We start from the raw sequence: 27,235 nt of genomic DNA on the forward strand, positions 1-27,235 counted from the left end.
AGTCTGGAGATTTTGCGTTCTGTTTCTGAACCTGCCACTGTCTTGTGTTGTGACCTTGGGCAAGTCATTTAATGGTTCTGAGCCTCAGTTTCCCCATCTGAAATGGGGATATAATACTTCCCCCACCTTCAGTTTGGGACCTGCAGATGAAAAATGCTATGATTGCACAAAGCATTATTAAGTAATCAAAAACTACCATAGGAGAAAGGTTTAAAAAAACCTAATTACATTCCCTGAGTCAAAAACAAAATGTGTGAGTCATTTTTAGCAAGCTCTCATTACCTCTTGATTGGATTGGGTAGCATACTGTACACAGAAGGAGAACTCTAGTATGTCCTAAGGAGAAGGTACAGTTTTTCTTTTCTTTTTGTTTTTTGACCCAGGCTTTTGCAGCTCCAGAGAACGGTCATAAGCACAGACTCTGAACTTCCAGATGAGCTTCTTTATGGCAGAGCAGGTTACCTATATGCTTTGCTCTATTTGAATACAGAAATTGGTCCAGACACTGTACCTCAGTCTGTTATCAAAGAGGTAGGAAACTTCATATTGCCAGGTACTACGGTGTCTTTGAGGCAGAATCATATCTGTGTCTTCACTTCAAATATAGGAAAAAAAATATGAAGTAAACTTCCACCTAACCTGCAAAATAGAGTTCACAGAGTAGTTTAGTGAGGAGAAACACTTGGGACCTGATTATAACTTCAGTAAAGTTACTCCTAACTTGTACCAACATGAGGTCAGAAACAGGTCCTCTCTGTTTAGCTCTTACCCATGAAGGACTTCACTTGTCAGTCTAACTTGTTTCTTTAGTAATCCATGTAAACAGTAGTAAAACTAGATGCAATGAAAGGAAAGAGGATACAGAATTTGTGAATTCTTCTACAACAAAAGCAATACTTAAGTATACAGCTCAACTTTTAAAATTTTATACTTTTAAACGAAACCTTAATTGTAAGGTTAATTCTTTGAAAAGCTCTAGTGCTTCCATGCTTTGGAGCAGGGACTTGAAATTTGGCAGGTGGAGTGGCCTTTGTTTCAGGGATGTGCCTTTTGTAGTCCCTGTGAAAATTTGGGGCCCAGTATATGTTGGGGAGAGACTGAGATTGGAGAGGAGCTGGGACTGAGAACCAGTGGGAAAGAAAGGGCGGGTGGAGGGAAGACGTGCTGAGGAACTGGGGTGTGGGGGGAGAATTAGGACTAGCTGGCGATGACCTGGGTGGAGATGCTGAGACACTGAGATTGGGTGAAGAGCCCAGTGGGAGCGGGCGGGGGGACTAGAGGCCACAGTGAGGGGGAGAGACTGATCAGATAAGGAAACAGGAGGGGGGAACTGGGACTCACTGGCGAGAAATCTGGGACGGAATAAGGAGCCAGGGTGGGACTGGTTGGAGGGGACTGAGCAGAAGGGGACATGCTGGGGTCAGGGTGGGGAATTACCAGAAAAGTTTGTGCCTACTACAGAACATACCCCTCCAAAGTCTGGAATGGAACTGAGTATTCTTGAGTCTCCCCATTCCTTTGTTGTCAGGAAATGTGTCTGAAACCCACTGGCAAAAGAGTCTTATCCCTCACATCTGCTGCTGCTATCAGTTACTCCCTTCGCTCAAGTGGCGGAGGTCTATGTGTTGGCTCTGCAGATTCCAACCCTGTTGATGAACCACGTGGGTATCAGTATGATGCCACATGATGGAATCCCCTCCCTATCCCCAGTTTTATTTAAAAAACAAAAAAAGCCTAGGAAATTACACACGCAAAAGCTATGTTAAAAGAACATCATTGCGGTTTCAAATTCAGGCACTCAAAAGTTAGGAAATGCCAGAATTAAGGTTGTCTGTCTTAGTTAAGGGCTAGAAGACAATTCTTCAGGACTGCATTCAACTGTCTTAATCTTGAGCCCATCCTTTCTGATCCTGCATCCCCTGCCTCATTCACTACACACCTTCCAACTTCGGCAACCAATGAGGCAGGTGACCTACACACAACAGCCTCCTTCATTACACAACCCTGTTGATCTCAGCGCAGGTTTGTCCTGTGCACCAAATGAGGCAGGGATCCTTTGGCAAAAATAGTATGTGACTGTGTAATTAAAGACTGTATTATAATACACATGCACAAGGGAGGGAGCGCAAATTAAGGTTAGAGCTTTTTATTGTACAGAAAAATTGCAGTTTTCCTGACACTTAAGTCTTGATGGGGTAAGGAAATAGAATATTTTGTAGTGCAGAGGTAGACCTGTATAATGCCTCATATTCTTGAATACATTTCTCTAGTGTTGCCTTACAATTCTTTGTAAAATACTCCTCTCTGTATAAATGAAAGCGATATTAATGGCAAGTGTGTGTTCTATTTCAACGTTAGGTGGTAGATGCCATTATTGAGTCGGGTAAAAACTTTTCAAAGGAGGAACGTAAGACTGAACGCTGCCCTCTGTTGTACCAATGGCACAGGAAGCAGTACATTGGAGCAGCCCATGGCGTGGCTGGGATCTATTACATGCTAATGCAGGTAGGTAAACTAGTGTTTCAAGGTAAGGTTCTTTTGTATGAAAAAAGTGGTTAGTTTCATTCACTTAACATAATGGCCCCTAAAACTTAGTAAAGTCTGAACCTTATTGAGGGTTTCATTGTGCGTGTTAAAGGACCCTCTTGACCATCACTCTTCCAACTTGTCTCTTGGCTCTTAAGCTTCAGTTATCATTTCTCTCACCTGTTTTCCTGTTCACAGCATTGATCTTGCCATCAGAAATGGCTCCGTTCCCCTTTCCCTGATCTCGCCTACACCAACCACCACTTTGAGTGTATTTTCCACCATCTCCCAACTCCAGAAAACTACATTGTCTCAAGCACCTTCATCCTGTTGATGTCTAGCCTGGTTTATTCTGATGTTCCCCACTCCCTTGGGTTGTTGCCCACAACTCTGCCCTGCCTGTTGTTCTTAACCAACTTGCAGTCCTCTGTACTTTCACCGCTTTCCTGCACCTCAAATGCCATCCCTCCCAGGTCCCACAGTGACTGTCAAAGGCGAAGCTGACATTTGAAGATAAGCAGCATATGCCTCATCTTCATATTAGTGATGAGATCTGGAAATAATTTCAGCAAATGTCATTGTACAACATTGTGGCTGTTGGGCTGCAAAGTCTAATGTATCCCCCACGTTCTACTTTCCAAAGGTGCTGGCAGTCTTTGTTCTGCCTCGGGTAATATCAAGTTTCTTATCTGCTCATGAAGAACACCCTTTTCCCCGCCAAGTGCAAGGAATTTGCTGCCTTTCAGACTGAGTGCCATAATTTACTGTGCCCTCTCCTTGACCTCCCACTTTTCCTCCTCGAGAATCCTCATCTTTTCTTGCTCCCCTTTTCTTCCCCTGTCCCCCATTGACCCTCCTGATAACATCCCCTCCCTTAGGAAAATCACTACCTCTTTCCAACCCTTTCCTCTTTCTTTGCTGTTTCAGGTGGCTAATTAACAGAAATAATTCTGTCAAATACTGCTGGTTATAAGTGGCAACCACTCTGATCATAAATCTAGGCAAAATTATAATTTCTTCCTCTGAAAGATTGCTGCTTTTGACAATGACTACAAAACTTACTTATACATTATTAGGTTTATGCCTTTTCATTGTCCACTAAACGTCGTGACTGACTCAGAGTTGAGTTATTTCCTGCAGCGGGAACAAGATATGTGGGCTTTTGCCAATACTAGGAGAACTTTTTGGCAAAGAACTTAGGAGTTTTTTATTTCTTTAATTATAATCCTACTTTGTACATACTGCCTGTGATCTGAAGATCTCTACCCCTTACAAACTGTTCCTTGCAATGCCACTGTGAGGTTAGTAAGTATTATTATACCTCCTTATAGCTGGATGAACCAAGGCACAGCAGTGTTAAGTAACAGTGAGCCGGGGCAGATCTGAGCCAGGAATCTCAAGGCCAAGTCTCCTCCTCTAATCATTTAAATAAACCTCTTTCTCTCCATCTAACAGTTCTTAGCTAATTTGTAAGTTTGTGTCTTTAATAACTACTCTATTTGTTATTTTTATTGACCCATTTTGCTTGGTCCTGTCCGAATACAGAACAAAAAGACAATCCCTCTCCCAAAGAGCTTATGATCTCAGGCCGGGTCTATACTACAAAGTTCTGTCAGCATAGCTGTGTCGTTTAGAGGCCTGGAAAGACAATGCCCTGTAGCCAACATTGCTGAGCCAGTGAAGCCCCCAGTACAGACACAACTGTGCCAACAGAAGAGTGCTTCAGTTGGAATAGCAAATGTTGTTTGGTGAGGTGGTGTTACTATGCCAACAGGGAAACTCCTGTCAGTATATGTTGTGTGTACCATAGAGGGCTCTGCTGGTACATTTTTTAGTTCCTGCTGTATCTGTACTAAAGGACAGTAATTCTTTCCAGTTATTAGCTTGCTGCCGTTATTGTGGTCTGAGTGAAACAACATTCAATAGAAACACATGTCCCTATCACTGGATCATAACTTTAAAAGAAAGGTCAACTTAAATTAAAGGACTTGATTTTGCACAGACCTAAATGGGAGCACAAGCAAGGAAAGAAAGGTGTAAAAAGTCTCACTCCGCAGGTGTATCCCTGCATGAGGACTGAATACAATTGCACTCAGGTGGCACAAGGACTACACACTGCTGGCACAATCAAAAGGTGGTCCAGTGGCTACACTCCTGTGCACAGCTTGAGACTGTGTGTCTAAGGCCATGTCTGTACTAGCAACTTACAGCTGCCATAGTAAGCACATCGCTTGTGCATGTGCATGGTTGGCTCCTTGTGTCAGCGTGCTGTGTACTCACCAAGAGAGCTTGTATCTATGCAGAGTGCAGTGCACCATGAGTATCCCAGTGTGTAACTCTTCACCATACAGCGCACTGTCTTTTGGGAAGCTTTCGCAATGCATGATGGGGCTGAAACAAATTGTGCCAGGGTGACTGGGAGCACGGGGTCAACTTCCCAGTTTGCAACTGTCTCCATCCCATAACGTCATCTGTATCGCCATATTTTTTGCACTTTTTTTGTTTGTTTGTTTGTTTTTTCAAAATCCCACAAATCGGCATGACTGTCCTCGACGTCCATCATCTCTGACAAAAACATGGAGCCTGCACAGCTCTGCAGTATTGTCATGAGCGTTGTAAGCACAGGGCGCACGATCCCGCAGTGTTTGCAGAGCCGTGGGGAACATGACGATTCCTTGGAGGACATATTGCTATGGGAAATGGCAAGAACCAATTCCAGGTTGTTGGTGGGATTCACGGTGGAACACCGCTTCTGGGCCTGAGAAACAAGCACTGGCTAGTGGAATCGCATCATGATACAGGTTTGGGATGATGAGCAGAGACACAGAACTTTCGGATAAGCAAGGCCATATTCCTGGATGTGTGTACAGAGTTTGCCTCCCCCTGGCCCCTGCCCTCCAGCTCAGCAACACCAAAATGAGAGCTGCACTGAGAGTGGAGAAACGGGAGTTGATTGCACAGTGGAAACTTAAAACGCCAGATTGCTATTGGTCAGTCGGGAATCAATTTGGAGTTGGGAAATCCATCATGGAGGCCGTGGTCCTGCAGGTGTGCAGGGCTCTTAATTGTCTGCTGCTACGCAGGACTGTGACTCTTGGCAATGTGCAGGACGTAGTGGATGGATTTGCAGCGGTGGGGTTCTCGAACTGCGATAGAGCGATAAACAGAATACATATCACTATTTTGACACCAGACCACCTTGCCACAGAGTACATCAACAGAAAGGGCTACTTTTCTATTGTTATGCAATTGCTGGTGGGTCACCAGGGATGCTTCTCTGACTCTGGCTGGTCAGGGAAGGTGCACAATGCTCGCAGTGTTAGGAATACAGGACTGTTCAGAAAGCTACTCTCTCCCCCCCCCCCCCCCCCCCCATGACAGCTGAGTGTGCCTTTGGTTGTTTGAAGGGACACTGGCATTATTTACTCACAAGATGGAACCTCCAATGAGAAAAATATTCCAGTGGTTACAGCTGCCTGCTGTGTCCTGCATCAGATCTGTGAAGGAAAGGGGGGAAAGTTTCCACAGGGGTGGAGGGCAGAGGTGGAGCAGCTCTCTGTTGAATTTGAACAGCCAGATACAAGGGCTATTAGAAGAGCTCAATGTTGAGCTTATACGGCTCAGGGAGGCTTTGAAAGACCATTTTAATAGTGAGCCAGAGTGGTGTGTGTGGTGGTAGTGTGCTGTACCTGGCCCTGCTCTTTTTTTGGCGTGGTATGTATTGTGTGGTGATAGCTGTACATGTAGAGATATAACATTATCCGTGCACCTATTAGTTTTTGTGTGTGAATGATCTTATGCGTTAAGTGACACTGTGCAGTAACAGGTAACTGGTTGCTTTCAGAACTGATGAGCATCATCCAGCATATGTTGTGACCTAATAGATGAATTATGTTCTAAATAATAGAATTATTCTGTAACAAAATCAGTGCAAAAACATCCCAGGCAATTTAAAAACAAATATGTTAAAAACATAGTAAAACTTAATAAATTTAGAGAACAGAACTTATGAAGGGGAAATAACATTCACATCCATTCCAGCTACACATATACCAACCATGGCTTTCTCAGGTCAAAAGAAAAGGAGTACTTGTGGCACCTTAGAGACTAACCAGTTTATTTGAGCATGAGCTTTCGTGCGCTACAGCTCACTTCATCGGATGCATAGCATATCGTGGAAACTGCAGAAGACATTATATACACACAGAGACCATGAAACAAAACTTCCTCCCACCCCATTCTCCTGCTGGTGACAGCTTATCTAAAGTGATCATCAAGTAGAGCCATTTCCAGCACAAATCCAGGTTTTCTCACCCTTCCCCCCCCCAGCACACACACACATACAAACTCACTCTCCTTTTCTTTTTACGAATACAGACTAACACGGCTGTTACTCTGAAACCTTTCTCAGGTCAGCGTATGTGAAGCTGTGATTCTTCTAATGTTCTCCAGGGTGGAGTGGTAAGGGTAGTGCTGAGACCCGTAAGGCCACATAGAATGTTGGGGGTTTTTAGGGAGGTCCCGATACTGAGTTCTCAATGGGCTGCAGAGGAGGCGAGCATGGGATTGTTGAACATGCAGGTCCACCAGAGTTTACAGTAGTGGTCTCCAACCTTTTTACGCCCAAGGTCACTTTTTGAATTTAAGGGCAACCCAGGATCTACCCTGCCCCTTCCCCAAGGCTCCACCCCCCTTACTCCATCCCCCCCCCCCCATCTCCATTGCTTGCTCACCCTCACTCACCAGGCTGGGGCGGGGGGTTGGGGTTCGGGATGGGGAGTGGGCTCTGGGCTGAGGCCCGAGGGGTTCACAATGTGGGGGGGGGCTCTGGGCTGAGCCTGGGGCAGGGGGTGCAAGCTCTGGGAGGGAGTTTGGGTGCAGGAGGGGGCTCCAGGCTGGGGCAGAGTGTTGGGGTGCAGGAAGTGGTATGGGGTGCTGGCTTTGGGAGGGGACTCAGGGCTGGGGCAGGGCTTGGGTGTAGGAGGGGGTTTGGGGGTGCTGGCTCCAGGAGGCTGCAGGTTGGGTGGTGGAAGAGAAGTGCTGGGCTAGCATAACTGGGCCTCCTGTACTCATGCTGTACCTGGTCTTAATGTTGCAGAGCCATTCAGAACCTGCCCACTGAAGCGGGTGGCACTTACTTCGGGCGGCCCCAGCCCCATGCCGCTCCTGGAAGGGACCAATGTGGCTCTGTGCGCTACACCTCTCTGCAGGCACCACCCCCGCAGCTCCCATTGGCCACAGTTCCCTATTCCCGCCCAATAGGAGCTGTGGGGGCAGTGTTTGCAGGCAGGAGCAGTGCACGGAGACCCCATCCTCCCCCTCCAGGGGGCCGCGCTGGCCGCTTCTGGGAGCGGCGTGGCGCCGGGGTAGGCAGAGAGTCTGCCTTAGCAGCAGCTCCGCTGCACCACCGGAGATCGTGATCAACTGGGAGAGTCTCCAGGATCGACCAGTCAATCGCGATCGACCGGTCGGTGACCACTGGTCTACAACATCTGTATTTTGCTGCTTGAGATATCCATTATTTCCTGGTGCATCTCCCTCTCCTTTTCCTGTGCCTTTCTCCTGTCTACCCTGTCCTCCTCGAGGCTGTCTGCAGTGTTCACCCTCCAGGCCCTGTGCTTGCTGTCTGATGTAGCACTGGCCTGTGGGATCTCATTGAACATGCCACCTTGAGTCCTCTCCTTTCTCCACCTTATCTGGCCCAGGCATTCTCTGGAGGGGGAGACCCTGAAGGCTGCAATGGCAGCAGCTGCAGATAAAACACACAGAGGTATTTATTGTCAGTGTATTCGCTATGAAAACGAAACTTAAGAGGCTGAAATCACCCTCCCCCCTTCTGCTCCCCTTTAGTTTCAAGCACTAGATTTTCACTTCTGCTCATAGGCACCGACTTGTACTGGCGCCGGTGGGTGCTCGACCTCCTGCTGCCCCCAGCCCTGCCCCTTTCTCCAAAGTCCCCAACCCAACTCCGCCCCCTCCCTGGCCCTATTCCTACTCCTTCCCCAAATGCCCGGCCCCGCCCCCTCCCCTGGGTGTGCCATGTTCCCATTCCCCCCCCCGGAGCTTGCTACAGCTGTGTGGTGTCGGCAAGCGCTGGGAGGTAGGCGGAGGAGCAGAGATGCGGCGCGCTCGGGAGGAGGCAGCAACAGAGGAGGAGGTGAGGTGGGGCAGGGAGGGGAGCTTGGCTGCCGGTGGGTGCAGAGCACCCACTAATTTTTCCCCGTGGGTGCTCCAGCACTGGAGCACCCACGGAGTCAGCGCCTGTGGTTCTGCTTGGGATTGCTTGTGCGTGGCACCAGTCACAGCCCTGGCCATGGTGAGTGTGGCCCACTGAGGGTTGGGGAAATGAGGGAATTGCTCAGTTGAATGATTCTAGTAGCATAGGGTAGGGGCACTGGATACTGGCACCGTTTTGCACAGGGTCGTGGTGATTTTAGCTATGCCTCATTCCTGAGGGTAGCAAAGGTAGAGAGAGCACAACTGCGGCTGGCATCCTGAAGCTGCTTGGGCCTGTGTATGCTGCTAGCCCGTGTACTGCAGTGGTGCCTGCTGAAGTTTCACTGAGTAGCGTAGGAAGTCAGCCTTCCCTAGAAACTTTTGGCAGAGGATTGCAGAATACCCCCATGAAAGTTTCATTGAGATCTCTCTGGAGGATTCATGGGACATCCCTGTGCATGTAAACAATCTGCTCTGCCTGCCCCCTGCCTAACTAGTAGGAATGAAAAGCAGATAGCAACTCCACCTCTCTCGGTTATACCACTGTCTCTTCCAGCATGAGTAAATTAATGAAAGGTCCAAAGATGTGTCCTGCTACTTTGGGGGTGCCCTCCCTGTAACTGAATATCTACACGCTTCCCAAGATTCCTTCTTCTGCTTCGGGTTCATCCACGCTCGACTGGCTGGGCTGAGGTGGAGTCAAAAACAGGTCCTGGCTTGCTGCACAGCTGGATCCCCCCAGGTTGCCTGTCCCCCGTACTCTCTCCTCCTCTTCTTCATCCGCCACCATCTCCTCCTCCTCGCTGTTCACAGCAGGGGCTTGTGACTCTGGCTCATTGTCGGTATCCACAGTGCTGTTGTGGGTGGTGGGGTCTCTGCTGAGTATGACCATGCAGCTCTTTGTAAATGCAGCAGATCTGTGACTTGGCCTCAGATCGATGGTTGGTCTCCCTGGCCTTCTGGTATGCCTGCCACAGTTCCTTGGCTTTCATGCGGCACTGCTGCTGTTAGACCCCTTCTCCTGCATTCCCCCATGCAACCTGCTTGTAGATGTTGACATTTCTGCACCTGGTTTGGAACAGCCTGCACAGCCTCCTCACCCCACAGGCCCAGGAGATCCAGTATCTCCTGTCTGCTCCAGCCAGGTGTGTGTCTGGTGTGTGTAGCCAGCATGGTCAGCTGGGCAGTTGCATATAACAACGGAGAGCTGCTAGGTGTGCTTGCCAAGCTGGGCAATCACAAAAAGGAATTTCAAAAATTCATAGGGCTTTAAAGGGGAAGGAATGCGTTTCCATTCTCAGTGACCCCAACTGCAGAGTTCACACTGGTGACCAGAGAGGACAGTGTGGGGCATTGTGGGAAAGCTGCTGGAGGAGAGTTAGGGTTGCCTTAAGTAAGTTGGTGTCTACACTCAGACTGTATTGACCTAAGTACATTGACTGTGGCTCTATGCTACTCAGGGAGGTGGTGGTCTTAAGTTGGCATGCAAGGGCACTTACATCCGTGGGAACCTAATTTAAGTGTAGACACAGGCACAGCTAGGTTGATGTAACCTGCCTTGCATCGATCTAACTGTGTAGTGTAGACTGTGCCGAAGGCACATTAGCTACCAGAACTCCTGCCTTCTATCACAGGCACTGATTAGCCCTAAGATTCTTGACTGGAGAGTCATTTCTGTGACACTGCAGCACCATCTAGATCTAGGTGTGAACCACCACTCACTCAAAAGTTTCTTTTCTCTCCAGGAATTCATCATGGAATCCTGGTCATTTGAAGAGTTTAAAGAACAGGTTAGAGAGACACCTGTCAGGCATGATCTAGAGCGTTGGTTCTTAACCAGTTTACCATTGTGGGCTGCATATGCAGGTCTCTGTGTTATGTGGGTTGCATCGACACATATACTACCTCTACAGCTACAAAAAATTAGGTTTAGTATTTGTTATCTGACAGCACTATGATTCAAATTGATACAGTGCCTTTCATTTCAACACTGGCAAATGTCTACTAAGAGCATTTTAAATTAGCAAAAGAAGTCAAAACATTAACTGTTAAAATTAATTAATGTACTGTAAGGTTGGCATGGCTGGGTGTATTGCCCCCTTCACTTCTGCGCTGCTGCTGAGCTGAGCACCCGGAGAGCACAGCTGTGGAACCTGCCTGTAAAGATGGGGAGCTTGCGTGGTGTGGAGTGCCTCCCCAGTATCTAGACCCCCCCCCCAACAGCGTGCTGGCACACGTGCCTGCTCTGCAGGGACCGAGTGCCGTATTGGGGCAGAACAGCTTGTCTAGGGACTGTCTTCTCCAGCACCCAGCCCCGCACCCAGGGACTGCCTCCCATGCACCTAGCTCCCCACCTAGGACTATGCCTTACTATCTAGCCCCCCATCCAGGGACTTCCCCCAGCCCCCAGTCCCCTATGCATCAGCTGCAACCCCCTCCTGCAGTCCTAGCCCCTGACCTCCCACATGCCCACTACCTTACCTCCACTGCAGGAAGCTCAGCTGTGCTGCCCGCCCTGCCCACCTGCTGTTGTGGTCCAAGTGTGGGGCCCGTGTTTGCATCCCCTCGATGGCTTAGTGCCCGGGGCAGGTGCCCCTCACATCCGACCATAGTTACAGCCCTGAGGATATTGCAGGGGCCACAGCTGTGTGCTGATTAGGCCACAAGTTGAGATCCACTGGTCTAGAGATATTTAATCCTGCCTCAGTGCAGGGGGCTGGTCTAGATGACCTCTCGAGGTCCCTTCCAGCCCTACATTTCTGTGTTTGTATAGAGAGCTGATGGATTTATGTAAGTACCTGTGATTACCGGTGAAACAATAATGCCCCCCACTGATAGCATAGTAGCTGACTTTGGTACTTATAACTAACTAGGCCAGCAAAGTAAACATTCCTTGTCTGACATAAGAAAAAAACAAAGTAAATAGATATTGCAGTTTCAAGGTGAACATATTTGAAAGCTGTAGATGTTTAAAGTCTTCTCCTTTGGTTCTAGGAGTGTGAATTGCAGCAGGGTCCTATTAAATGCAGATCTGCAGAAGCACTGTAATAAAATTGAGCACAGTGGGCAATAATTTAAAAAGAATGATGAGGTCCCTGTCACTGACTCAATTACTGGGTACCTGCTACTCCCAAGGCTTTCAGGAATTTCAGAGATCATGTGGGCTTGGAAAAGAGTGGAGCCTTATTGTGAAAAATCCCATAAAGCAGGTGGGAGGGGAGGGGAATGTTAATTAGGAACACCTGCAAACCCCACAATGTACTGTACTTGCTAATTAAGTATAAAGGTACTGGTATCAGCACTTCACCTAGAAGTGGGCATTCAACTCAGTGGGTATGTTCTCCTCTATGGCAAGAATGTAAATCCTATTAACATTAATGCAAAGTCATGGGGAGTATCTAGGGGAAGAATAGCATACTTCGGGCCAGATTTATCAAAGATATTTAGGTGCCTAAAGATTTGCAAATGCACCTACTAGGATTTTCAAAAGCACTTACCTGCAACGCTGGGCACCTAAATAAATATTGAAAATCTGGTCCTTGATGTCTGTTTTGTGGATGTGATTCTTCCCAACCGACTGTTGGGCTGACTGTGTTACATCCTGCCACTCAGTTTCTTTACTTTCTTCAGCTGTCCATAGGTTTAGGAAGCTTTATTTATGATGAAAATACTTCACCTTCATAAACATTTAGAAAGATGGGTCATTGGCCACAACAGTACTCTGACAGCTGCCTTATAAAGGACACCTCACCTCGGGGAAGCATGTATTGCATGTAGTTAGGCCATTGTTTTAAAATCACACTGGGCTTATATATCTTTTGTCTTAAAGTGTGTGTGTTATAAATAACCAAACCGCCTTCCTCCTTAAGTGCTCCCTTTTGATGTTAAGGCATTGATAGAGGTCTAGGAGTCTTGAAACTTGTGTTCTATTCCAGTTCTGCCACAGTCATTCTGGGTCCCCTTGATGCAAGTCACCCAACGTGCCTCAATTCATCCATCTGTAGAAAGGGGATAATACTGCTTCTCGTAAGGGTATTGTAAGGGTGAATTAATGAAATGCTTATAAAAAGCTTTGAGATTTGTACATGGAAGTTTCTATATATGAGTGTTTGTGTATGCAAAATCGAATGGACAGAGTAAAGAACTGCATTTTAATGAGTGATTATTTTGTTCTTAGCCAGTTTCAAACGTGGATCAGGAGACCCTGACGGAGCTGGTGAAACCGAGCATTGACTATGTACGTCATAAAAAATTCAGATCTGGGAACTATCCATCATCATTAAGCAATGAAACTGATAGACTAGTCCACTGGTGCCATGGTGCCCCGGGAGTCATCCATATGCTAATGCAAGCTTATAAGGTAAGTCTTTCTCTTATACATGTGTGCACACATCCTCACGCATCCGTATGTCTACAGAGGTGATTCTTGATCTTCAGGCTCCTAGTTTTGAAATCTTGGTCTGTAATCTTTGAGTCTTTATTCGGAATGTTAAAGGTGCCTTTGATTTTAAAAATCAATATCTCTAAACCACCTTTTACTTTAGGATTGTAGTATTATTAAGATGTAGCACTTACTGCTGATGGCAGATTACAAAGATCCCAGATGCCTGACAAATATAACACGTATCCTATCACATTAATTTAGCACTAGCATAGTCTTTGTTCCTATGTATCCTCACTGGTTCTGCTGTTGTTTTCAGGTTCCGGAGCTCTGAGTCACAGAACATTAGTAAGCGACCAGTTTAATTAAATTTATGCAAATTGATTCCTGTTTTTGACAAGCCGCCTTGGCAGGTTCTCTGCTTGGTCTCTGAGTGGGCTGATGAAAAGCGTTCATGGTTATCTGTATAATTACATGCATTGCTACCTGAAATTTGAACTGTAAACCTCTTAAAGTGTTGCTGAATGCAACAGAAGCCACAGGAGCATGTGCTCTGGAGTGTGAGAGGAACAGTGACTGGACACTGCAGAAATCCATTTTTCCCTTCCCGATGTGATGCTTTCTCAGCCCAAAATGCTGTATATCTTGAGGAGTTGAGAGGATCAGGAATGTTTTTGGTTGGCAGACACTTCTTTGGCCCTACCTTGTCTTGTTCAGGTCACATAATCAGCTTCTTTTTACTTCTCAGTCTCCTTTCTTAAAGAGCAATATAAAAAGTAATTGAAGGGAGAGTCAACAGATCGTACTCCATACTGTAAAGTAAGAGGGATTTAGGTAATGGACAGTAGCTCCTTGGAAATTAGAACCAATCACCCAAACTTCAAGTTAAGTCATGTATCTGGACTGTCCTTGTGTGGTAATAGAAAAGCTGTTCAGATAGTGAGATGTTTTCTCTGCCTTGCTGGTCGTATTTTACAAAGCTCCCTGAAACTTTAAAAAAAACAAACAAACAAACCAAACACCTCATATTGATGGTACTATGCACTTGCTTTATGACAGCCACTGACAGATCAAGGCTTTTTAAAACTCTAAGTGTGTCAACCATCCCTTTTTTGTGTTGCTGCTGATCTGAGTGAGACCAGATAGAGAAGGAGCAGAAACTGGCTGCTTAAGACTACAGGTCTCTGGTGTCTCAGTGAAAACCATCTGTTTCAATCCCTGCTTTCCTGATGGACTACATAACCTAACTTCAGGTGGAGTTTTGGGTGTGAGTAAAGTCTGCAAGGGTGGGTTCTTGGTGTCTGAAACACAAGTGAAGGTCATGCTGGGAGGACTGCTTGTATGGTCCCGAGCACAATGGGGCTAGTGCCTCGCAGAGCTACTACGGTGCGAACAGTAATCTCCAGTCAAGGCAATTTACTGCTCTTTGGTGTGCTTCTGGTAAAGAGGCAAATGCCATACTGGGTAATATGAAATGTAAAGCGTTTCTTTGACCCAGTTTCAATGTAGAAACAGGGAGGACCTGCCCTTGGCCAGCAGTTCCCATGACATCAACCAGAAGGGTTGGGGCTGAAACCCCTTGTGCCCCCATCTGTTACACGAATCTAATTAGAATAACCCTTTTGTATTTCAAGTTTAAATCAAACGCAGTCACAACTTGAAGGGGGGGGGAGTAGTAAAAAAAAGAGAGTGAGAACTCTTGAGATGGTCCACATTCATCATCTATAGAGAGAATCTAGAACTGAAGATCCCGATCTTGTGTTTTCTGTTGGTCATGCTTTCAGATTCATAAAGTCCTCTTCATTTTCTTTTATCCTGCACAGGAGGGGAAGCAGTCTGGTAAGAGAGAGGAAAATTATTGCTGTGATGGGTGGATTATAAATAGCTAGAGAATGGATGAAACGTGCCCCATTCTCCACTCCCTTTCTCTGTTGGTGGGTAGGTTGGTTGAAATTGAGTGTTTTTCTTATTCCATAGACCTTTAAAGAGGATAAATATTTGAAGGATGCCATGGACTGCAGTGACGTCATCTGGCAGAGAGGTTTACTGAGGAAAGGGTATGGAATCTGCCATGGGACCGCTGGCAATGGCTACTCCTTCTTATCTCTCTATCACCTAACTGAGGACAAAAAGTATCTCTACCGGGCTTGCAAGGTGGGATTTACTGCATCGCTGCTTCTCTGCTGGCTACAGTCATGTATGAATTTCTGTGTGATTAATTGCAAACGTCACATACCCTAATAGAATAAAAAGGAATAATATTTCTATGCTACCTGTAACTTTTATTTAATTCTCAAAATGTAGGGAGTGTTTAGAATCAGAAATAGGAGTGGCCTGAAAAGATGATACCTGCTCTAAACAAAGCTAACCAGTGTTCTATTGTGGTATTAAAAATATGCTATAGGTATTCCCTTGTGATATCCGCTACAGGAGACAGCTGATCTAGCAGTGACTGTTCAGTGCTCTGTAATGATTATACTTTGGTTCATTGACTTTCACACTAATTGTTACCTTGGGGTTCTAGAACTCTGAATTGCGTGGATTAGATTTCAATGTATATAAAATGAGTTGATTATTTTTTTGCTGGGTTTGAGAGCCCCATGGTGTAAATACTGCTCTGAGAGCTGCTGAGTTCTAATCCCTGCTCTGACATATTGCTTCCCTTTGTGATCTTGGGAAAGTCATCTGAGCTCTGTGCCTCTGTTTTCTTATCTCACAAGGATGTTATGAGCCTTAACTCACTGAAGTTAATTAGACAGTCTGAATCTGTTTAAAATACGTCAAGAGGAAACTTGAAAAATAGTCTCCCAACTGTCTTCAAATCAGCAGTGGCCATCTGTACAGAGGCTGTGTGTAGATTCCAATTAATTTCATTGTGGAACAGTTGGAAGTTTTAAAACTATTGGTGCTCTGTTTGCTTGTATCCTCTGATATTTACTGTAACGCCCAGCAAGCCAGAGGCCTAGCTGGTATCAGACCTCAGGATTTCCTGTCTTCCGGCTCTGGATTCGTCTCAGGAGGCAGCATGGTTTGAAGGGCAGTGGCATTAGAGATGTAGATCTAAACTATTTTATAAATCACTAGCAGTCACGTAGAATGTGTAATGTCTGTAGGTCAATCTGTCTTGACCAGGTCTAACGCAATGTATTTTAAGTACTTTTATATGGCCTCCGTCACCATAATGTCTGAGTGCCTCACAATCCTTCAGTGTTTTTAAGAACATAAGAATGACCATATTGGGTCAGATCAATGGTCCATCTAGCCCAGTATCCTGATTTCCAGCCGTGGCCAAAGCCTGATGCTTCCGAGGGAGTGAACAGAACAGGGCAATTATTGAGTGATCCATTCCCCTGTCATCCAGTCCCAATTTCTGGCAGTCACTGGCTTAGAGACACTCAGAGCGTGGGGTTGCATCCCTGACCATCTAGGCTAATAGCCATTGGTGGACCCTATCCTCCATGAACTTACCTAATTCTTTTTTGAGCCCAATTATAGTTTTGGCCTTCACAACATCCCCTGGCAATGAATTCCACAGGTTGATTGTGCATTGTGTAAAGAACTTCCTTATGTTTATTTTAAACCTGCTGCCTGTTGATTTCACTGGGTGACCTCTGGTTCTTGTGTTACATAAAGGGGTAAATAACGCTTCCTTATTCACTTTCTCTACACCAGTGGCCTTCAGCCTTACCAGACTACTACTACTGTACCCCTTTCAGTAGTCTGATTTGTCTTACGTACCCCCAAGCTTCACCTCACTTAAAATCTACTTTCTTACAAAATCAGACATAAAAACACAAGTGTCACAGCACACTATTACTGAGCAATTGCTTACTTTCTCATTTTTACGATATAATTATAAAATAAATCAATTGACTATATTGTACTTGCATTTCAGTGGATAGTATATAGAGCAGTATAAACAAATCATTGTCTGTATGAAATGTTAGTTACTGACTTCTTTAGTGCTTTTTATGTTGCCTCTTGTAAAGCTAGGCAAACATCTACATGAATCGATGTACCCCCAGGAAGACCACTGCATGCCCCCAGGGGTACACGTACCCCTGGTTGAGAACCAGTGCTCTTCCTCATTCACAATTTTATAGATTTAAGATGAATAGTCCCAGTCTTTTTAATCTCTCCTCATATGCAAATTGTTCCATACCCTTAATCATTTTTGTTGCCCTTTTCTGTGCTGTTTTGAATTCTAATTTATCTTTATCCTCACAACACACCTGTGAGTTAGGGAAGTGCTGTTAATCCCATGTTACAGATGGGGAACTGAGGCACAGGGACACTGACTTGCCAAAGGCCATACAAGATGTCAAACCCAAGTTCTTCCACTCCCAGGCTAGTGCCCTTACCCCTGGACCATCCTCCTCCTCTTCTAATCAGGTTAAGTTTTGTCGTATGCCCTTTGTGGGAGGACAGAAGGATTGTAATGTCTGGTAATATATTACAGCCACTTTGCGTCCTGGAGTCTCCAAGGATCTGATACCATCTTAAACATTTAAGGGATAGACTTTCAAACGTGCTAAGGCGGTTTGTAAAATCTCTCCTGTATGCAGCAGTGTGCAACAAGATGTCCAGTCACACTGGTTACCTACAGCTATCTATTTAAATAATTGTATGGCTTCTGTCACCACAGTATCTGATCACACTGAAAGCATGAGGCTGAAGACAGAGAATCCACCCAAGAATCTGATAACTGCACAGTTGCTTGTTGGCTATTTCGTGCACCAATAAGAGGGACTTGGAAGACAGCAGGGGGTTACTGAGTCAGAGAGAGAGCACTTGCCTGAATGCTTCAATCTTTCAATAACACAGTTAGTTATTTAGTGTGTTTTTTGTTGGGCTTGCAACAGATTGTCCCATTAGTTGAATAAACTTGTCTGCAAGTGGCTGTAGGTACCTCTGATCTTCTGGGCCTTGTATATCTGGGATTGTTGAAATTTTTTTTCTGGTTAATAACATTGTAACAATATAAAATGGAAAGACTAAATATTGATCAGAGGTAGATCCTCCGCCCCTTCAGTCACCTAATTAGCAGCGTGAAACAGAATCTCAGTGAAGGTAAAAGCATTTTTAACACAAACGGGACTTTTGAAGTCAGAAAGGAATTTCTTTAGAACAGTCCATCTGGGTAGATGGCAGCCTAAGATGCTTTCTTGATTAACATGCCTGCCTGGCTTTCTCTCTCCCCGCCCTCTTCCTTCTCTTCCCCCCCCTCCCCCTCCCGCCCCCGACTTGGAGCTAGGAACTTTTGAATTATAATCCAGCTCTGATACCAATTCCCCTCAGAGTCTTGCAGAAAGTCACTTATCCTCTACTTCCATTCCCGGAATAATGATGATACTTTACCTTTCATGGATGCCATGAGAAGTCATTAAGGATAGAAACACTTTGCAGACAAAAGTCCAGTTCTGCTCTCCATTACAGGGGGAGTAATTTGTAGATTTCAGTGGGAGTCACACCTGCATAACTGAGGGCAGAAATGGGTCTAAAAATTATTTGAGATGAGTACTAATACTTAGTCTTTTCTAAAAGCATCACCCGCCTCTCATTAAATGAAGGAGTTATTTTTCAGGAATATGTGGGAGGAATAGGGGTGAGACTTTCCTTTTGCTTCTGATTAATTGATTTTTGGTCTGGTCTCGTGACTGTTGTCGTTGCGTGCAGTAGAACCAAATGACAAAAAAAAGTATCCTATAGCTAGACTCTCGTACAAATGGAGCAATGGTGACCTCTGCTGTGAAGGAAAAGCTATTCTCTGCAAGCCTGTTCAAATTACAGGGGAAATTTTTTAAAAAGATAGGTGCTCTGCAGGACTGGTCCAGTAATAAAGGACTCGGAGCTGAAACATTTTAGAAAAGCAAAGTGCATGGAGACATCAGGGGAATAGGCGGGATCCACATATTGCTTCTGACAGGCCCATAAAAGCTTTTAAACTGACGTTGCTGTTAAAATTGTTCCAAATGCAATTTGCAAGTAATTAATGTTAGCCCAGTACTTGTAGCATTCCCTATACAAAGTATACCAACTACTGTTAAGCATATGGGAAAACGATACAATTTTCATTGGCGCCCTCTGCCCAGTTGTGGCAGAAAATGGAAAGTTCTTGAAAACAAAAGATTGACAATCTTAATGATCCAACTGTATTTATAACGATTTACCATAATGCTCAGGGTGGACAAAATAAGGTTCGTAATGTAATAGCAGTTGAATATTAAATATTCTAAATTGAAGTGTGAGCAGTGTAAGGACACAGAAATGTGATTAATGGACATTACTCATGACCACAAGGATACATTAGCAGGGAGAGGGAGAAATTGGTGCCATTATGGTGCATCCTCTGCTTGCCCTTGAAATTGACATAACAAATATATTCTTGCAGCATTTTTCTTTCCTTCTTCCCCCCTCCCCAAGTTGTTCAGTGAAAAGGGTAAGTAAACTCTGCCCCACTAATTAAACTATATCACCATGTAGTGGATTTCAGTTAATCTGCATTTTCAGTTTCCTGAAAACTAACTGAAGTCCTATCCTGGTTGAGGCAGGACAATTTAATCTTGGATAATGATTCCAGTTTGTTTCTCTGCTTGAGCCTCATTGCGTTTTCTATATATTAAAAGTTGTCTTTATGTGCTGCTGTCCAAGCTTGCAGCTGTACACATATACACTTAAGCCACTCTGTTTTCCTTTTTTCTTTTTCCCTCTCTCCCAGTTTGCGGAGTGGTGTTTAGAGTACGGTGCACATGGATGTCGGATTCCTGACCGACCCTACTCTCTGTTTGAAGGTAAAGTATTGTTGTTGCAGGCTGGGTTGTATTAGGAAGAAGCACTATCTTGTGGTAAGGCACGTGACTGGGAGTCAGAAAAGCTGAGACGTTTTCCTTTATTGGGGAGAAACCTTTTAAAAGCTGCATTCTACACATTTTTAGTATAAAACTGGCGCCACTGGGTATTTGATGGGGCACTGGTTTAATCATTAACCTCTCCTGTGTTTGGAACCCTCTTGGGTCATAAGCAAGCATGAGTCTGGGCAGTTGGGTAGTTGTTGTGCATCACAGAACTACCCTGTAAATCATAATTACTGAGCGAGCAGCAGACCACAGTAACAGTGTTGCAGATTAGTAGTTTGTTTCTTTGACAGAGGCATGTAAGAAAACTTGTCTGTTAGGCTTGCCTAGGGCCAGACTTAGTTCTGTTAGTCCTTTCTTGAGCACCAATATTAACCAAATTCATCCACACGGCTAAAGAAAAGAAATGCCGTGTTTTGATTAAAGGTCTTCTTGGTGTCACTTAAATATATCTAGAACGAACAAGTAAAAAAGTAGAGATTATATTTTTCTGACGCTCTCTTGTAAATCCCTTATCTTCTGTAAACTCAGAACAATAATCTTCGCCCTTAAAAATCTTTGCCTTTGAAAGTGAACCTAATGCACCACCTATCACAAGTATGGGGAATTACAGAGGATTTAATGGGATGTATTTTAGAATAGTAATGCAAGCTAAGGGCTTTTGTGTGAGCAGCAGTTGCATGCACCTCTTCCAAATGCAGTTGGGGTAAAGAATATGATTATAGTGTTTGTATTTCTGATATGGTGCCCTGAATTAACTGCTGCTTTCTGCAGCAGTCGTGACTGTGTCTATGTGTGGTGGAAGCAAAGTCACCCTTGGAGTTATTTGTAGAATAGAAGCTTAGAAACTCACTGAAAACGTGATGCAGAAAGAAAGCCACTCAAGGCTGTCTAGAGGTTAATGTGACCCACAGCTACAAAAAAATTGTTACAATTTGAAGGAATTTTGCAATTTTTCTTTTTTGTTTTTCTCTCTAACCCAGTTTTTTCAAGTCTGAGTCAAATTGCCCCTCCTGTGCGTACGTGCGTGCTCTCTCGCGCTTTCTCTCTCTCACACATGAGCAATTTCTGCTAAAGTCCCTAGGAGTTGCATGTTCACATTGTAGGATGATCATTGGGCCTAGTAGGAAGAGAAGAGTTTTTAATATATTATTTTTGTATTGAGCATCCGAGACTCTGAATCAGGAAAACTTTCCTATTCAGGGGAACATTTAAGCATGTCTTTAAGCATATGCTAAAGTTCCACTGGGGCCTGGAACTGGGTGGTTAGTGTTAGATGTTGGAACCATGTGTGGAGATGCTGACTGATTCTTTCTTGGGAGGAACGAGGAGAAAAGCTATAGAATTTTTGGGGGTGGTTTTTTAAAAATTGTCTAATACCTACATGCCCATTATGTTTCTTGTTGGGCATTCAGATTGAATCATAGACTGTGTTCCACATTAGGAGATACTTCAATAAAGAACTACCGTACAGTAACTGAAGATTATATAGGCTGATGCTATGACAATAAATAAGCATATACTCCCTATGTATAAATTCCTCTGACAGCCATAGGCTTTCTGATCCATTGTAGCACACTTTGAGCGACTTACCTCTTACATCCTTTGAGCTCCTTCCTTGTTAGAACTCTGCAGCAGCCTCTAACGTATCATTCTTTTCTGGAAAAGGTAAAGAAACAGTTTCAAGTTTAAAAAAATCGAAATGCAACAGGTTTGAATTCAGAATTCTTTTTGTTTTGTTTTTACGGTGGTCATTTAAAAATTGTTTTAAGAAGTGGTTAAGCTGTAACATTAACAAGATTACATACCATACATCAATAATGGCAGAACTCCATTTAGAAAACATTGCACATGTCTTTGTAGAATAGCAGTAGTCACTCTAAAATGCTGAGATTCTTTTATCATTCATGGAATCCAAATTTTACTTACATTAATATCCTGTATTTGTGTGGCACCTTGCACAATTGGGCTGTGAGGTTGATTAGGGCCTCTGGGCACTACCTTCCTGATAACAATAAATATATTAATACTTTGCTTATCCAGTGGCACGGAATTGGTGACATTATGATAAACAAGGCTTCAGAAAAGAAGAGTGACTTTTTAATTTTTTTAATTTTAATCAAGAATTTCCCCTTTGGAGACGCTGTGACAGGTTCCCCCGGGGGTGCCACCTGGAACTGGGGTACCGCTGAGCCCTCTGACCTTCCAGCCTATCACATTGTGCTGCTGTGACAAGCTGCACACACGCGCCCGGTCTTACACTTTCACCAGCGTACACATAGGTAGGGACACACCCAGCTGCAGTTGCATGCAGGCTTTCTGACCAGCCACTGCATGTACCAGCAGTAGAAAGGCTAAAGCCAGCGTAACTCTCAGCTCCCCAGGCACACACCCCCTCTGGGGCATAAACCCAAAATTATACCGTCTTGCGCTGCACGTGGAACTGTACAGCACAAGCTCATAGTGTTCCCCCCACCCTACACACACACAATGTGGAGAGGAATATGCAACAGCCCCTCTGTGCTAAGGTATCCACACACTTCACTCCAAACTCACTGTTTAGATTAAAACATAAAATAAATTTATTAACTACAAAAGGATAGATTTTAAGTGATTGTAAGTGATAGCAAATAGATTAAAGCAGATTACCTAGCAAATAAAAATGCAACTTTAGCTTAATATACTAGACAGATTGGATATGGATAGCAGATTCTCACCTTAACTGATGGTGCAGGAAGACTTGTAGATTCTTAAGGCATAAGCTGCATTAGCTTCACAGCTTGGAATTCTCAGGTCTTCATACACAGGCTAGAAATCCCTTTCGCCTGGGTCCAGCACTTCCCTGAGTTCAGTCTTTTTCTTCGGGTGTTTCCAGGAAACTTCTTGTGTGGGGAGGGAAGAACCACAGATGAGGTCACTCCCTGCCTTATATAGCTTTTGCATATGGCAGGAACCCTTCGTTTTAAAACTTGGTTCCTGTACCGGTTTGTGGAGAAATACTGACATCCCAAGATAGAGTCCAGAATCATGTGGCCTGGTCACATGTTCTTGCAGAGTCCTAGCAGCCATTACTTACAGGCTGTGTTCTCAGGAAGGCTTACCAGGTGAGAGAGAAGCTTCTCCTAGGGCCTGTTGTTTTCCCTAATGGCTCATTGCCCTGAATAGGCCTCCCAACAGCTATCTAGACTGGAAGCATCTTGTCTAGTGGGCATTACCCAGATGTAAGTATATTTGAAGCACAGATACACAGTCAATATTTATAACTTCAGATACACAAATGATACATGCATACAAATAGGATAATCATACTCAGAAAATCATAACTTTTCCAATGACACCTTACAAGTCCCATCTTGCATAAAATACATCATTATGATATAATCTTATAATAGCACCATGAAGAATATGAGGTGCAGTATCACAGACACAATCTAAATTAGGAGAATAGGCACTTTGATTATTGTTATAGGTTGAGGTGGTGTCCAAAATGTGCCAGACTCTTTGCAGATTCAGAGTGCCCTATAGTGTGCATAATTTAAGGCCTCAGTCCTGCAATTGGATCCATAAAGGTGAAAACTTGCACCCTTGCAAAATCCCAGTGGCTTTGGGTCTCCATGTGGACATAAGGATTCTCCCCGCTCAGAGCAGACTGCTGGATGGAGGTTTTAAAATGGGTTCTGATGTATCTGGTTTGAACTCTGACTGACTGACTTTTTAAATTCTTAAGCTATTGTAATAAGAAATCTATTTGTATGTTTCAGGCATGGCGGGAGCTATTCATTTCCTATCGGACATATTGGTACCAGAGACTTCCCAGTTTCCAGCATTTGAACTTGGACCTCAGAGGAGAGAAAACAAAGTGGAACAGGACAGCTAAGAGGTCTGTTGCAATGGAAACTCGATGTCAAGACTGACAAGACTGTCTAGTGCCTCTGATACCGAACCAACTTTAAAGCCTAAACAAGGGACAAGGAAATCCCTCTTCACACCTCTTTCTCCAAAGGACCACAAGTCATTAAAGCATGAATCAGAAGCCATGCCCAGGTTTTATTTAAGTGATGCCTTCGGTGGTGGGAAAAGAGAGATTAAGTTTTGAACTCTTTTTTTGCAGTTGTTCTCTTCAGGTCTTTCATCAAGTGTTTGCATGTTTCTTGGTGTTGTCCACAGATGTGAGTATTTTGTTGTAAGCCAAAAGCTGTTTTCTTGTGTGAGTCCCAGTCTTGTAGCTTTTGTGCATGAGTAACGGCAAGAGCATCGCTATTTCTGCAGTGTGACTATGGATAAGGTTCCACTTGACCTGACAAATGAGAGTCCGGTGTAGTATAGTGACCAGGTTAATACATAGTTATATCTTAAATGAGCTGATAATTTTCAAACAAAACATAAAGCTTTTCTGTGCTGTACTTCTCTGTTTCTTCATAAGAAACATTTTTCTCCCCATCCTCTAGAACAGTGGCGGGCAACCTGTGGCCCATTAGCGCATCAGGGTAATCTGATTGCAGGCCACGAAACATTTTGCTGATGGTGACCATCTGCAGGCAGAGGCCCCCGGAGCTCCCAGTGGCCGTTCCCAGCCAATGGGAGCTGCAGGAAGCAGCAGCCAGCATATCCCTGCAGCCCGCTGCTTCCCTCAGCTCCCATCGACCGAGAATGGTGAACCACGGCCACTGGGAGCTGTGGGGGCCCATGCCTGCGGACGGTCAAAGTTGGCAAAATGTGTTACGGCCCCCAGTCAGATTACCCTGATGGGCCGCAGGTTGCCCACCACTGCTCTAGAAGTTATGTTTAAAGAAACTGGCCTAAATTTTCAGAAGTGATGTGTGGTGGCTCAGTTTTCAGTTTGAGAAGGCTTAGAGGGACCTGATTTGTCAGACACAGGGGCTCAGCACTTTCAGAAAGAGAAGCCCCTTTAAGATGTTTTCAGTTGGGCCCTGAAAATTGAGGCATTCAAAATCATTAATAATTTTTGAGACTATAGGTCCTCCTGCCCTACAGAGCTGCTTGGAGTCCCCTTCCTACAGCAGTAACAAAAGCAAAGTATTTCTTAGTTCCTTAAACACATACCAGTAGACACCATGAGTGTGTTACTCATACCAGCATTTCTCAACGTTTCATGCGATAGCAAAGTGTGAAACTGTGACAGCAGTTACACTTTCCCTGCTAGTGCTCTTTGGTTATAACAAGCACATCCTCTGAAGGAATCTGAAGAGCATACAGTTTACAACATATAAGTAAACGTGGGGAGAGCAGGGCTGGGAGAATAGAAGTGTCTGGTTATTGGTAATTAGGAAGGCGCACCACTTCTGAAATGAGAGGAGAGCAACTCATTTCCTCTCATTTTTCTGAATTTCAACAAGCCTGATAGCCCATCCCGTATAATAGGAGCTGTAAATGTTAGCCAGTTGGGGAGGTACAAAAGCATTAATAAACAAAAGTTAAACTATCACAGTGACCTGCGGTTGAAACTTGTTATGCAAAAAATAAAATAAAATAAAATGCAGATTTGTGTTGAGCAACCTCCCTCTCCAGTAGTTTCAATGAAAGGACAAACAGTCTTATAGGACCAGCTCTTCAGCAGATATGAATCAGCATAGGCCCACTGAAGACAGTGCAGCTGCATGTACCGTTGAGGATCCGTTACCTAATAATATTTTTCTGTTTCATTCAGAGGGAAGTGGTGTTGCATCGGGATTCCCGAGGAATAGAACTAAACTGGATGTTCTACACTCTAGTGTTTTACAATGTTTATTACATAAGTGCCTTCATCTGCAAAAAGGGGCTTATTGGAAGTGAAGGTTCCTTTATGTTTTATTAAGATTTCTGCAGTTAAAGTATATCAGCCAAATCCCAACTTGCATAACCCCAGATTGCCTGCTTTAAGCAGTACCTCCCCACACTCCCGCAGTTTCATTTGGATACAAGGTTTATTTCTTTACTTCTTTCCCAAAGCTATCCTGCAGTGTTGCTATGCAATGTGCACAGCCCTCCCTAGGGGTAACATGGAGCCCAGTTCTGGCCTTGTGAGCCCAGGGGTAATTCAGCACTGAGGACAAACTTGGGGCCCCTAGTTTAAAGAGAGCACTGAAATCCTTCAAAAGAGAAGGTGCTGCAGATTTGTCATCATCTTTTCTCTCTCTCCTCCAGCCTCTCCCCACCCTCCACTTTTCCTGCTAACAATAATTTAGTTCACATTTAATATCAGCGTGGTGTGACTGTGATCTTGTCAAGACTCAACTGGCCTTCTGGGCATATGTTGACATAAATACGAATGATCAGTGCACCCCACAATAAGATCCTAGGACTATCTTCACAACTGAAAAACACTGGCTTTCCATCCTGTGCAAATGTCAGAACAGCGACCAGTATGGCCCATTACGCCATCTGTTGCCGAATCGTTGGGCGGATTATGCCCCTGATTCAGTTTTTTTTGAAGGTGTCAGGAGGCTCATGTGGCTGGCTGGCTGGCTGTATGGGTAGAGAGGAAGAACGTGAGGAAGGATTTTGGGCACAACAGGGATCCAGGCAGGCGGCAGAGTGAGTAAAGAATGGAAGGGAAGAGGCAGAAGGGCATGAGTGTGAGCGTAGAGGAGAGAAGGGGAAGTGGGGGCAGTGAGGAGATCGGAGAGCAGAGGAAGGGATAGTGTCTGCAAAGTGTACCACTGGAGGCCATGTCCAATGTGGAAGTGGAAGCCCATCAGAATAATCACAGCAAACAGCTCTGCGGATGCAGGATGCAAAGCTGCCTGACAAGCCCGGCACTTCTTGTGGGTCGTGCTGTTTAGTTCTTTCATCTCATGCCCATTATGACGGCGGAGCAAACGTCGTCCTCAGACGAGGGTGGCGTGGAACAGATAATGAGGTGTTCCACAAGGGATTTTCACTTTGTGATTGTAAGCCTCATTCGCTACTACATACGGTCTGGCAGTTCTGGGAGATAACTTTGGCTGGATGGAGCCTAATGTGGATTACAGTAACTCCTCACTTAATGTTGTGTCAAAGTTAAAACGTCACTGCTCAATTAGGGAACAGGCTCGTTTAAAGTTGTGCAGCGCTCCCGAAAAACGTCATTTGGCTGCCTGCTCTGTCCACTGCTTGTAAGATTTTGTGGAAGAGCAGCGACTTTACCAGGGAGCACTGCACAAGTTCCTCTTCTCCGCCTCTTCCCCCGCTGCCAAACAGCTGTTTGGCGGTGCTGGGGGAGAGGGAGGAAGGAGCGGGGATGCGGCATGCTCCGGAGAGGAGATGGAGTGGGAGTGGG

General features: G+C 44.8%; 1 protein-coding gene across 1 annotated transcript in view; it reads left to right on the forward strand.

Moving 5' to 3' along the window:
* Window positions 1–25,493, forward strand: part of LANCL2 (LanC like 2) — a 52,191-nt gene extending 26,698 nt beyond the window's left edge. The window contains exons 4-9 of the mRNA XM_037889983.2: window positions 384–531; window positions 2,359–2,505; window positions 12,920–13,102; window positions 15,101–15,277; window positions 19,842–19,914; window positions 23,739–25,493. Of these exons, the coding sequence (XP_037745911.1) occupies window positions 384–531; window positions 2,359–2,505; window positions 12,920–13,102; window positions 15,101–15,277; window positions 19,842–19,914; window positions 23,739–23,854 (844 nt within the window). The 3' untranslated portion in view covers window positions 23,855–25,493. The remainder of the gene's footprint in view (window positions 1–383; window positions 532–2,358; window positions 2,506–12,919; window positions 13,103–15,100; window positions 15,278–19,841; window positions 19,915–23,738) is intronic.
* Window positions 25,494–27,235: the final 1,742 nt, after the last annotated feature.

The sequence above is a fragment of the Chelonia mydas genome, chromosome 2 (assembly GCF_015237465.2).
Source record: "Chelonia mydas isolate rCheMyd1 chromosome 2, rCheMyd1.pri.v2, whole genome shotgun sequence".
Classification (NCBI taxonomy): Eukaryota; Metazoa; Chordata; order Testudines; family Cheloniidae; genus Chelonia; species Chelonia mydas.